The sequence below is a fragment of the Parambassis ranga genome, chromosome 3 (assembly GCF_900634625.1).
Source record: "Parambassis ranga chromosome 3, fParRan2.1, whole genome shotgun sequence".
Taxonomy (NCBI): domain Eukaryota; kingdom Metazoa; phylum Chordata; class Actinopteri; family Ambassidae; genus Parambassis; species Parambassis ranga.
In genome coordinates this window covers 15184226-15197607 of record NC_041024.1, presented here as the reverse complement: position 1 = coordinate 15197607, position 13382 = coordinate 15184226, and the positions used below count along the sequence as shown (strand labels likewise).

Below are 13382 nucleotides of genomic sequence, written 5' to 3'. Positions count from 1 at the left end.
TGTGTTCTTCGTCCATAACAGATGCCTGCCCATACCATGACCCCACCACCACCATGGGCCACTCGATCCACAACATTGACATCAGCAAAGCGCTCACCCACACGACGCCACACACGCTGTCTGCCATTTGCCCTGAACAATGTAAACCGAGATTCATCCGTGAAGAGAACACCTCTCCAACGTGCTAGACGCCATCGAATGTGAGCATTTGCCCACTCAAGTCTGTTACGGCGACGATTTGGAGTCAGGTTAAGACCCCGATGAGGACGACGAGCATGCAGTTGAGCTTCCCTGAGACGGTTTCTGACAGTTTGTGCAGAAATTGTTTGGTTATACAAACCAATTGTTTCAGCAGCTGTCTGAGTGGCTGGTCTCAGACGATCTCGGAGGTGAACCTGCTGGATGTGGAGGTCCTGGGCTGGTGTGGTTACTCGTGGTCTGCGGTTGTGAGGCCGGTTGGATGTACTGCCATATTCTCTGAAACGCCTTTGGAGACGGCTTATGGTGGAGAAATGAACATTCAATGCACGAGCAACCGATCTGGTTGACATTCCTGCTGTCAGCATGCCAATTGCACGCTCCCTCAATGCTTGTGGCATCTGTGGCATTTTGCTGTGAGACAAAACTGCACATTTCAGGGTGGCCTTTTATTGTGGGCAGTTTGAGGTACACCTGTGCACTAATCATGATGTCAGATCAGCATCTTGATGTGGCACACCTGTGAGGTGGGATGGATTATCTCAGCAAAGCAGAAGTGCTCACTATCACACATTTAGACAGATTTGTGAACAATGTTTGAGAGGAATGGTAATATTGTGTATCTGGAATGAAGTTTAGATCTTCAAGTCCATCTCATGAAACATGGGAGCAAAAACAAAAGTGTTGTGTTTATATTTTTGTTGAGTGTATATGGAGCTCTGGGAGTCAGTGATGGGCCTTTAAGGGTGCGGCTTGTAATCAGCTGTAGTGTCTTGTCTGTTTACTCAAATTCTTTTCATAATTTTTACTTTCCAGCCAATCAGGCTTTTGGACCATTTTGGACCTTGACCTTTGTCAAAGTACACAGATACTGCATTATGTTTGCAGTGTTGCTGCTTTCTCTGGTGGATGTGTAAAACTGGGTGGGTTAGACGGGTGCAAACATATCTGTTCTTTCACCTGTATTGATACAAAGAATTCAGAAATGTGCACAGCTACGTAACCCTGCTGTATGGCTTGTTCTGTATATTCTAGGGATTTCTATTTAGTTCTAAACTCTATTGATATTAGTCCTCCATGTTCTTTCTGAAGCTGAAGTGTCTAGAATCACAGAACTGCAAGAAGCTGAGTATGATTATACAAAATGGAATAATTTGTGCCATAATACATCTTATGCTTGAATTACCTCCTACAAAGACAAGGAATTATTTTTGTTAATGCAGACATGCTAACCTGTGGGAGGCAAAGACATTTTGAACAAAATCTTCTTTTGTTCACGCTGACGCAAATCATCCACTGTCACACCTGGAGATATATAGGAGGCTGTGGAGGGCTCCAACTCACCGCAGACCTTCACCCAGGAATCCCGGCTTTGCATCTGCCCTGTGCTCTATGCCATACTGACTGTAGTGGATTTCTTTATTTTGCTACTGTCACTTCCATCTCGCTTTTGACTTGCAGTTGGGGTTAGGCATTAAAACAAGACAGGTTAAAGTTAGGCATGCTGGCTGTCATGACAATGATTCGTGTCAGTCTGCACAGAACAATGCTGCAGACACAGACTGACACAGAAGACAATTCCAGTTAAAATGCATTAGTTCAAAAATTTGTTCCTGATGTCATGACAAAAGCAACAATTAGTGTCACAGTGCATGCAACAATTGATTTAAAATTAAGTGTGTATTTCATGTTAGGGGATGAGACTGGGCTGAGAAATCAGAACACAGAACACTGTTTTTAGAATGTAATACACCATGCTGAAGTTCACAGCAGATTTCAGCTTGAGCAGTGGATTGATTGGTAACAGCAGGCACATACCATCAGCTCAGCAACAAACCCATCTTTTTAAGCACATGGAGGAGAGTGTGACCAGCTGCAGTCTAACTGCATTTGCTCATACGACTAACTATGTAACAACAGGTGAGCAGTGGAACACAATGAGTAGCATATTAGCACATATAAAAATGCCACCATAGACATGCAAAAGCTGTTGCCATGGTGCATGCTGATTTGACTCCCTAAACATCCCTTGGATGGTGCGATAGGTGATATATTCTGGGAAATCTTTCTAAAATTGGCCTGTTGATCATGTGACTCTCCACTTCAGAAAGCTCATATTTGTAGCTGGTCTTTCGTCAGTCACCTGCTCACTTACTGTCTGCCTTAAAAATATGTTTTATTCATGCCGAAATTTATATTTATGCTGTTATGATTTTCATCTAGTGTTGTGATGAATGAAATTATCCATGTGTTTTAAGATTTGTTTTAATGCGTGTGTTTTCCACTAAATGTCACATTGTTCAGTAGAGAAAGGCAATGAATTTAATTACTACTTGGCAGCTTGTTCAGGTGGAGTCTGAACTCAGCTGCGGCTTCTGTTCTGTTGCAAAATCAGATCAAGGTAATATTGTGATCATAAATTTATCTATTGGTTTCGTAAATAGAAAATGTTGTGTGAAGAGACAAACGAAGCGATGACTGTTTGTCAGCACAATCGTCACTTTGATCTATTACCAGTGGATTTTAAATTGCATCTGTCAAGGTTCTAAAGCAATTGAACTGTATCTCTTTCATTTCTCATATGTACACACATGCACACGCAATCTGTGAAATTCCTGTTGGAGACGAAGTTGTTGGAGGAAATCCCTGGGATGATTTGTTCACAAAAGACATTTGTCTTTGCCCAATTCACACAAAACAAACACACACACAGAGGCACGCTTAGGCTGGGATGATTTATAGCCAGCTATGTCTAATGGATTGCTTTGGCACTTGAGAAATTATGAAAAGGAATTAATTAGCCTTTAGTGACCCTGCTGTCCATCTGCCTCTCTCCCTCTCTAGGCTGAGGCGCTTGGCTGCTCACTTTGTAATTACAGACTAAATGGCCTGCGCTTACCTGTCGCAGATTTATCTTCACTAAATCACATTAAAAAAACTTGCATGTCATATCATTACTGTAACATGTTGACATTTTAATGACCTAACCATCATAACAGAATGGATAACCAAATATTTATTATTCACCATTAGGGGTTAAAGAACAGCTAAGTGATGTAAATGGCCGATACTATTTATACAGTAAAACTGGCACACTGAATGGTGCTTGTTCCTTTACTAGCTCTCATTCACTATAAGTCGCTGTTGATTGTGTGTTAGTCCTGAAATTCACTTAAACCTAATAATGTGATGTTTTACAGAAATCAACCGAGTAACAAACACAAAAAGAGGAATGTGTTTCTTACTCTGAGCCACAGAATCCTGCAACCAGAAGTTAATGTGCGAATACTAAAAGGAGAAAAACAAAAAGTGAAGAGCAGCTTAGTTCCCCCTCAGTGAGGATTTTGTTGAATAGATGTTATTTTCACTCTCTTCTCTTGCTGAATTCAGTTGGAGAACAGAAAGCTGCTGCTCAAAAGCTGATACTGCGTTTCTTTGTCCTCTTCTGTCCTTTTGCCTCTCTGTGTGTCCTTAACTAGTGCAGGGTGTAAAAGGCAAAACCTGAAGACATGTTGTCAAATGCACAACAAAGATTCTCAGTTGAAAATGAAATAAAACAACACATAGACATTTGCATTTCAATTAAGATAACAGAGGGCACTCTTTAAATTGGATTGAAATTATGCTTTGTAATTTGGCAAGTGTGCAGCTCAGACATGAGCACTTGTTATAAATAATTTTGTGGTTTCCTGTCTCCTGAGCTCTGGAAAGCAGCTGCTCAGAGAAGAGTCTGTGAGAGTAATGCCGGAGATGTGATCACAGTCCACTCCACAAAGAGCCCACACTTAAGATCTATAGAAACACACTCGGAGTGATTGTGTGTATTTTTTTGTTAGTTCTCAGATATTTATCCTAACACATAAAAACTGCATACAGCCAGGACGTTCACTGTCCCCTGAGGGACAGATAGGCCGGGCTGGTGTCACTAAATATTGTACGACCACCACACTGAGCCATGCGGTCAATTACAATTACATTTCAATCATGAGAGACTCAACGAACTGAATGAGAAAGAATTTATTAATACAATAATTGTAAATGTGCATTGGTGTCCTAGACCCCGTCGTGACTACCACGTCCGAAAAGGAGGAAAGCTCGAGCAGAGAGGCCGCTGATCAGAAGACCCCCCCGGGTCTAGACCTGGTGGTGGTGTAGAAGCAGGAAAGCAGGAGAGGGGAGACCTTGAACTGCATGGATCGGGAGGTGCTTGTGGTGGAGGAGGGTAGCCGGATTTAATCAGGAGACAGCTGGAGAAGAGACAGAGGCTTTTAAATGTCTTGCCACACTATGATTGGGCAGGAGAGGGATGGATCGACAGCTGATTGGTGAGGGAGGTGCCATCTATTAAACACCTGACTATGTGGGAGGTCACTAGAGGGTGTGCAGTGCAGTGCAGTGAAAGAGAGTGCGAGGATGGTGAAGAGGGAGAGGGAAGCGGATAGAGATAAGAGGTGGATGATGTGAAACAGAGTCTTCATGACTGAACTTACGCTGAGAGCTACATTTGTGTGTTTTTGTTGTGCATGTTAGCTGACCCAGGTGTTGTCCATGCACCATAAACATACAGAGGAATTTCAACACAGCAGCAAACCTACATACAAGTATCTTCAGCTTATGAAGAAAATGGGTTTTTACAGTGTCACTGCAAAAAAACTGCCAATGGACAGTTAGCACTATGCTCTGTGTCCATGTCTGCATTTGTTAAACAGCCAAACTGTATCCGATCCATCCTTTTTTACAAGAGTCTGGCTCACCACAGACAGACCATGATCCGCCTCTCTGAGGGGCTTTGTCACATATTCAACATGCCTAGTCAGCCAAAAAGCTGTAGACAAGGATACAATTAGTGTCATCAGTGGCGAGTATTCCAAAACAACACCAGTAACTGATGCACACCGATGACCTGACACTGGCTCAGCTGTTATCCCATGATAACATTTGCATACTTTTGACATTATTTTGATATTAACAATAGACACACGACGCCTTAGTGATGAAGCCAGTTTTTCTGTGCTCCACTTACTGTTGTCTTTAAACTCATTGTTTAGGTGTTCTGGTTCACCATATGAACTTTATGTGTCCATATGGTGTTGTCCATTTGCCCACAAGTGAATGAAAAAAAAAGATGCACCTGCAGGTTGATGATTGAATTAGGGCTGTGCGATTTGACGAGAAATGATCGTGAAGGATTTGAACGTATCAGCGATCTACCAGAACGGACAGATCGTTTTATCGTCCATAGAGCACGTTCTATTAATTGCAGTTCTATTAATTGCAGTTCTATGTTCGCGCAGAAGCATGAGTTTTTTCACTCGGCCAACTCTCAGTGCGCTTAATGTGAACACGACCAACCAATGACAGCCTCCCTGTTAGGAAGCTACGGCTGAAAACGAAAAGAGAAAGGAGCAACTGGTCCCTAAAAACAAACTCCACCTTTATATTCGGTGCTGTTTCTGCCGGCAGCGGCGGCGCGTCTTCTAAGCCTGTGTGTGTGTGCGCGCGACGTATGTCGCAGTGGAAGGGCCGCGTGTATTATAATGGTACGAGCACGTACGCGCCCACCTCTCTGAACATTATCAGCTCGTTATATTCAGGTTCGCTGCTGTTGTGTCCTCAGCAGCTCAGGTGTGTGTGTGTGTTTGTGTGTGTGGTGGGAGGGCCACGTGTGTACATCAGATGCAGACAGAGGCAACAGCTAATGACGTCACCAAAACAATAACGCAGGCATTTGATGAAGAGGCTCCATGAGGACTCTAGTAAACGGTGGACAGAGCTGACAGCAGCAGCTCCGTTTGTCCTTAGATATGTTTCCCATTAAAGTTTGATCATTTGTTCTAAATCACATTGAACTTTAGGAGTTACTTAAGTCTCAATACTGTATTTATTGTTTAACCTTAGGAGGCACACTTCAGTCTGTTTAAATGACTGTTGAATAATACTTTACAGAATTACATTAGTCTTCTTTTTAACCTATTTGAAATAAAACTTTATTTTGTTCTGTAAGTTATTTACATTTTCATGCTTATTGAAAACTAACACTGAGTGCACGTTATCAGAGTTTTTGTTTGCCTTTAAAATCTACTGATAGTTTTTGAGAGGTGACAGTAGGCTACCTGACGTCATTTACACAGAAACATGCAAATTAGTGTCATTGTAAAAACAAATCGTGATAAAATCGAGATCGTGATTTTATCATTAAAGAATCGTGATATAAAATTTTTGCCATATCGCCGACCCCTAGATTGAATACATAAGAATTCCAACAGAGCTCAATTCAAAGACGAGTGGAGAGAATGAGGTCAGTGAAAACGTCACAGATAATAAAAGAATGACAAAGACAGATAGAGGGGAGTGAGTCAGCGAGGAAGACAAAGAGACAGAGCGAGGGTGAGCAACATGGAGGGATTATTAGCGACTCTCTGCAGGGATTAGGGAGGAATGCTGAGGTCTGACACACCAGAATGTGATCGCACTCTGGCTTAGTGTCACTTTTCTTTCCTCCACTTCCTCTGGCCTGTTTCACAGGTACACATCAGCTACCTGCCCATATATGTTCACTTCTGTCACCTGCTGCCGAATTTCTCTCTCTGTCCGTCTGACATGCTCTCAAACTCATACCTCACACAGTTTACCTCACGAGTCACACATCGCAGTATTCAGCGGGTGGTACCATTGGAACATGATCCAATTTCTATGGATTTTCCAGCCTGGATGCTGCAGCAGAACAAATCCAATGTTTTTTTCCAGCTGACTGGAGACCATGAGCACTGTATTCTTTCCAAATGAAGTGGTTGTACCACATAACTCGCTGACACACCAACCAACCGTAGTGTGTATTAAGTGAAATATGTGATAGCTCCGGTAAAAACACATCATGTGGCTTTGACAAATGCTCTACTAACCTGCCTCTGACTCTTTTCTCCACCTTTCCTGCAGATCTGAGTTCGACCTGGACTACGACAGCTATCACGATGACTACTATGAGAGGTACTGTCAGAAAGCTTTGCATGGCAGCTCACACATCCTGTTGCTTGTCTGTGTGTCACAGGAGGCTAAAGTGGATTTTTCATCCTGGCTGCCTATAGCAGTCTCTGCTCCTTGTCTCTGTCTGCCACACAGCTGTCAGTCATTCTGCCTTTGCTTACAGTTTAGACTCAACCTCAAACTACCAGGAGCTCATCAGTCACACTGACACAGAAATGCGTGACCACATTCTCAGAACTGTGTATTTCTGATTATATAAGGAGAATATTTCCAAATATCATTAAACTGCATCCCTCCGAGGTGAGGACATCTTATTGAATTTCAGTGGCAATATATTTTCATTTTCTTGCATATAACACAAGCTGACCATAATATACTGATGTGTTGGACTAAAATTTCTTTAGGCTGTATCAGTGTTGAGCTAGTGATGAGGAACTGTTTAACATTAGATATTATACCCCGACCTGGGCTGGACAAGGATGTCACAACCTGATGGCTAGAATTAAGAGTTTACACTACATCGGTTTTAGTAAAATAAAATTTCTGAGAGCTTGTTCTTCACAGATGCAGACACTAGAAACAGTTTAAACCTCCTAGAACCACTACAGCAGAGAGCACTGTATACTTCACATAAAATAGGGATTAGACTGAAAATTGGGGTTCAAAAAAAGAAACAGATTATTGTTTGGGACCTATCACAAACTATTGACTGTGCTGTTCATTTTTCAGTATGTGCTCATACACCAAGTGCAGTTGCCACATAGTTGGGGTAGTTAGCTCCACTCACAGTGGCTCTGTATTATTGGTCAATCCAGTGAAATTGCTCTGGGACCTTCCCGCCTCCTGCTGGCCTCACTCATAAACTCTCCACTCAGCACATTTGAATAAAAGAAGGCAGTCACATTGCTCACACACACTTGCCTTTCTCTCATATCGTTGCTCAGTTGCTCTGAGTATTACCCGTCATCTTTGTTTTATTTTTTCCTATAGCTCTGCATTTTTCTGTCTTTGCTCAGGGGGGAACACTCACTGCTGATTTTCAATTTGTTTTTAACACACTCCATGATTATTCCCAACGCTGTTGGCTAGCACTACTGACAGCTGTGTGTGTGTGTGCACGTGTTTGCCTTAGGGTTTGAGTGAATGTGGTCTGTGTGTGTGTGTTTGTGCACTTCTGTATCTGTGTTTGTTGTTTGTGCACATGAATTTGCAAGGGATAAAAAATAGAAATGACTGTTTTTGTCTGCTGTCCTCTTGTGCAAACACCAAAGTAAAGTGTCTTTCAACACACAGATAACAGCTCGAGCTGACAAAGCTGCTTCCCGTGTGGGGTCTAATCCATGGAGACAAACACTCTCTCACACACACTTGCACACTTTTCTGTAATCCTCACTCGTCTACCGTCTCTCATTGTCTGAGCTTCCATTCTCTGAGATGACACTTCAAAGCCGGTGTAACAACACATTGTCTGTCTGCCCCTGCAAACTGCTCTGAAAGACTTTAACTCCCATAATTCTTGTGGTCTCTGTGTCTCCCCACACGGACAATGCTCAAATCCTCTAATCTCACACACTTATGGTGGCCTAGTACACTTCATCCTTATGTGGCATTGTGATGTGTAAGTGTCTCACTGTGCACTCTAAATGTGTTAAGTCGGTGCACTAATCTTTGCATCAAGTCAAAGGGTTTCACAGAACATATAGGTACAGAAAACAATAAGGAAAACTTTTCGGGAAGCCAGGCTGTGTTTGACTGACCGGCTTAAAGCTCAATCTGTAAATCTACATTACTCTCCAACTCCAGGTCCTTGCAGCTGGCAGCGTGACTCCCCATTGTTAGCTTGTTATATACAGCAGAGGAGTTTTTCACTCACTAGCTTTGCAGTAACGTTTTAGGCTGTGTTCAGACCCCTGATCCTCAAATATCCAGACCGTGACTAGATCCAGTTGGTCGTGTGCTCCTGCAAAGAATATGACTAAAAGCATTCTGAATCTGTGGTCTGATTTGTGTCTCCTCAAGTCACGGAGTCTGTTGATCCTTCACAACTCCTGCAACAACAAGGACACTTTACTAAATAATTTATAGATTTTCCATTCTTGTTTCTACACCTCCTGCAGATTTTCCTTGTGCTGATTGGTTTATTTAAACCCTGTAGCTGTGTTTGGCCGGGTCACCAGGTCATACTCTTTTTCAATCAAAACATCATATCTATTTCAGCTGAAACACACATCCACAAACACACAGTATTGTTTCTGTAACCACTATAAAGGTTGACTGTGATACACCCTCTGTCACCAGCACTACTAGCCTGGCGGGGAGCTATTGATTGGCCCTGACAGAACCAATTACATTCAGTGACAGATAGAGACATGGAGCTATCCACAGGGAGGAGGCAAAAGGGAGACAGTTTCACTCTGGGTTTTGATAGAAAATATCAAACAAAGGAACACAGAAAACACATACATATCTCTATTTATTATTTATATAATACAAGTATAAATGTTTAATTTTTGTACCATCATGGTATCAGGTGATGGTGCATGGAGTACGTTTTTTTGTTACATTTTGTAAAAGCCAAATCATTTCTTGTCTGTTTAGAAAAGTTGCAAATAATGATACATTCAGCCATGAAAAACACACACTTCCACTAAAAACAATGGATTTAAACTCAAAACTATTTGAAGTATAGAAACAGGTCTACTGATGTGGTCAAATCTTTAACAGTTTTCTGAAAAAAAAACTTATAATTCTTCAAAGTTTATCATTTTCAATGCTTTGTGGTGTTTCCTTTCATTGTGATCTTAGACGTTTGGCTAAATTTACAGATCATGTTCCCACAGATGCAGCAGAAACCAGCTGCATGAGTAAGGATGAGTTATTTTTAAAACTGTATCTACTTAATTTGCAGGGTGTATGACTACCAGCGTGTGCCAGCATCCCTCTCTCCTCTACCCCTGGGACCCAGTCTTGCCAAGCGATCCCGCTCCTCCTCCTACTCCTCTGGGCACAGACGCAGCCGAGACAGAACCCACTCCAAAAGCTCCAGAGCCCACTCCACTAGTTCATCCACAGCCAAGTGTGAGTAACATGAATGGGCTGTGAGATTTGATGGAACTAAAGCTTCTGCAGAATGATTTGTGTAAGATGCACTTGTCTTTAAAGGTAGCATTAGATGCTGCAGGGTCACACAGTTTGGCCAGTTAATATTTGATATAGCAGTAAAAGCACCTGTGCAGGTTCTAAGGAGGCTTTTATGAATAAAGCAATTCAGTGGGCGAAAAATAGATGTGCCCACGTGGACCCCTGGCAGTGTGGTGAGTAGATACCTGCTGTGAAACTTTAGGTCCTGGTTATTTGACATAACTTTGACATTGTAATAGACCATGTTCACTCTTTGATAGGAATAAAATTCTTTGTCGGCATTGGTTTCTTTCAGAAGGACAATGTACTCTTCAACAATTGTTCAGGAAAGGTGTCAGTGGGATGCTTGAAAAACAAGTCTAAGCTATAGATTCCCTAACACCTCAACCTAGAGGACTTAGAGAAAATTCTTCTAAGGTCAGGTTGTGTAATTTCCCTATGTCACTTACACTTTCCCTCTGTATGCCCCTGCAGTGGGGATGGAGGAGTTGCAGGTGATTAAAAAGGAGCTGACTCTGATAAAGACACAGATCGATGGGCTGCTTGACAGTCTTGACAGGATGGACACACAGAGGAATGACCACAAAGGTGAGACGCTCATTCAGAAAGACAGTGGAAGCAGTGAGAGTGTGAGATCGAGTGATAGATAATCTATTCGCACATCAAAATCATTCTGAGGCAGACTCCAGCGATATGCCGCTTCTAGATTTCTGCCTGATTAGTCCCTCCAGTCACAACTCCAATCAAAACGATTCAGGATCTGCCCTGGGGGTGGGGTGTGGTGGGGACTGGGGGATAGAATGCACTGCACGGATGGAGCTGCTCCTTTTTTTTTACCTGACAAATCAATTACTTCCCTTCCATCAGGAATCTTTCAAAAGTTGAACCCGGGCCGCTATCACACAGAGCGGGTAGATTTATGGTTGTGAGCATATTATGGAACATGCTGAACAAACAGCGTGGTAGATGAGATTGACTGATGAGGCTTCAGAAAACACAAATAATCAGGAACTGTGAACAACAGCAGATCTCAACAGCACTTAGGTGAGTGGTGCTGCTGTCCTCATGTGGATGGGTTTTGTAATTGCGCCTGCTAAGACCATAAACAGTGCAGGTTATAAGCAGGACGAGACTTACTGTCTTTCCTATGAAAGCAGCTTTAAGTGCAGCCTTAGTTAAATAGATCATAAACAGAAACACAGTTTACACCTCCCAGTTGATGCTGTTTCACCCTCACTGTCAGCTACACTAAAGACAGCTTCACATTTATTCAAATAACATAACATTAGTCTGAATTTACATGTGCGTGCTAAAAGACAATGTGTCCTGGGCTCACTGCAGTTTAACAGCAGCAGATGCACACCTGCAGAACAGTGTGTGTCTGTTCTCCAAACTAGTGTGAGTGACCTTGGGCGATTGATAGCTCTCATCTTCTTATTAATTTATTTCCAGCACTGCTTGATTTCCCTGTCCTTCACTATCAAGCTCTGCTGTCTCTCCCCTCCCTCTTACGATCTCCACATCTGTCCTTCATCTTGTCAGTCTCACTCTTGTTTTCTGCCTGTCATCCAGTGCAGAGTCAGTGGGACGTCTTACACCCTGAGGAAATATGTATTTTTCCACATAACTCATATGAACCTGTTTTCTCTAAACTCTTCTTTGTGCATGTATTTATTCCTGGGTTTCAGGGTCTCCCCTGAGAGAGGACAGTCCAGTTGCCTCCCCATACGCTGTGTCGGCCAGCAGCCCGGAGCACTCCCTCTGCTCCCTCTCCCCTCCCAGTTCCCGTCATCGAATCCACAGGGAGAGCCCTGACCTGAGGGAGCCTGAGGATGACCACCAAACGGTGTGTATTTTTAGGGAATGACCTAGAGGACAGCCTTCTTGTTATCATTGAGACTTATGGCTAACTATGTTTGATATTTTTTGTAACCGTTGTTTACTTTAGAACAGTAATAACAAGAGATTATGGATTTGGCTTGAATAGCACACAGAGAATCACATGTTTTCTCTTGTGATGCGAGACTCTACTTAAATTTCCATGAGGAGGAAATTTTACTGAGTCATTCTGTGCTGGCAGCTAATGAATTACCTCTTTGTTTTCCTCTCTGTCCTGTCTCGCCGTCTGCCTGTTTATCTGTCACAGATGAGCAACCACAGCTCCGACCCTGAGGAGGAAATATGAGGGAGGAATACAAGGAAATCTAAAAGACGTGGATGAAGTGCCAAACATGGAGGAAGAGAATTTAGACCACCAAGCTAACATTCAACATAGAGAGCACATATCAAATAACAAAACACATGATATCACAGCAGGCTGATTTCTATTGACCTGATTTGAATAAATGAGGTCAAGTGAGACAGTGATTGTGTCATTATGATTATTACAGAGAGCAGCTGAAAGCAGAGCGCTGATTTTAATCTACCTACATTAAAGCAGTCTTTCCCACTGTAGGACTGTTGTATGAAATTATTAATCAAAATGTTGCAGGATTAATTGGATTAAAATATTTTTTAACCTGCTTACCAGTTTGTTTTATTCACCTTAAAAGTTTTCTGCTGAAACTGAAAAAACCAATATATAGTTGCAATAAATACACAGTTTGTGTTGTGTGGATTTAAGTGTTCCTACTAGCTTAAGAGTCTCTCTCCCAAGAAACAACAAAGTAAGAGTATTAAACACATAATTGGATTAAATTTATGTTTATGAGCGGCTTAGGTAGTCAAAAATAACATAAAACCAGAAGTATTAATGACAGAAGCATCAGCCTAAATACTGCAGTTTATTTTTAGAATATGACTAAGGTGGGTCTGTGGCCTAAGGTAGAAGGAAATGAGTCATTCAGCTCTGATTAAAAGTGCGTGCAGTTCAACTCTTTGAGAGAAAGTTTTAAGTTTTGTGGTGGTTTGGTTTTAAAATGTGCAAGTCAGCACTGTCACTGTCATCGTGAACCGTGAATCTATTGACCTGATTTGACATCCTCAGACCGTGATTAAAACGTCTCCTTTCCTTCTACCTCAGGCCATGTCAACAACTGGATGTTGTGTGCAGGTGCATT

The 13382-nt window shown here is 42.2% G+C and overlaps 1 protein-coding gene across 1 annotated transcript in view; it reads left to right on the top strand.

Moving 5' to 3' along the window:
• The window catches only part of LOC114432877 (heterogeneous nuclear ribonucleoprotein C), a 33421-nt gene extending 20737 nt beyond the window's left edge, over nucleotides 1-12684 (top strand). The window contains exons 3-7 of the mRNA XM_028400952.1: nucleotides 7135-7185; nucleotides 10091-10260; nucleotides 10798-10911; nucleotides 12012-12169; nucleotides 12470-12684. Of these exons, the coding sequence (XP_028256753.1) occupies nucleotides 7135-7185; nucleotides 10091-10260; nucleotides 10798-10911; nucleotides 12012-12169; nucleotides 12470-12508 (532 nt within the window). The 3' untranslated portion in view covers nucleotides 12509-12684. The remainder of the gene's footprint in view (nucleotides 1-7134; nucleotides 7186-10090; nucleotides 10261-10797; nucleotides 10912-12011; nucleotides 12170-12469) is intronic.
• The last annotated feature ends 698 nt before the right edge of the window (nucleotides 12685-13382 follow it).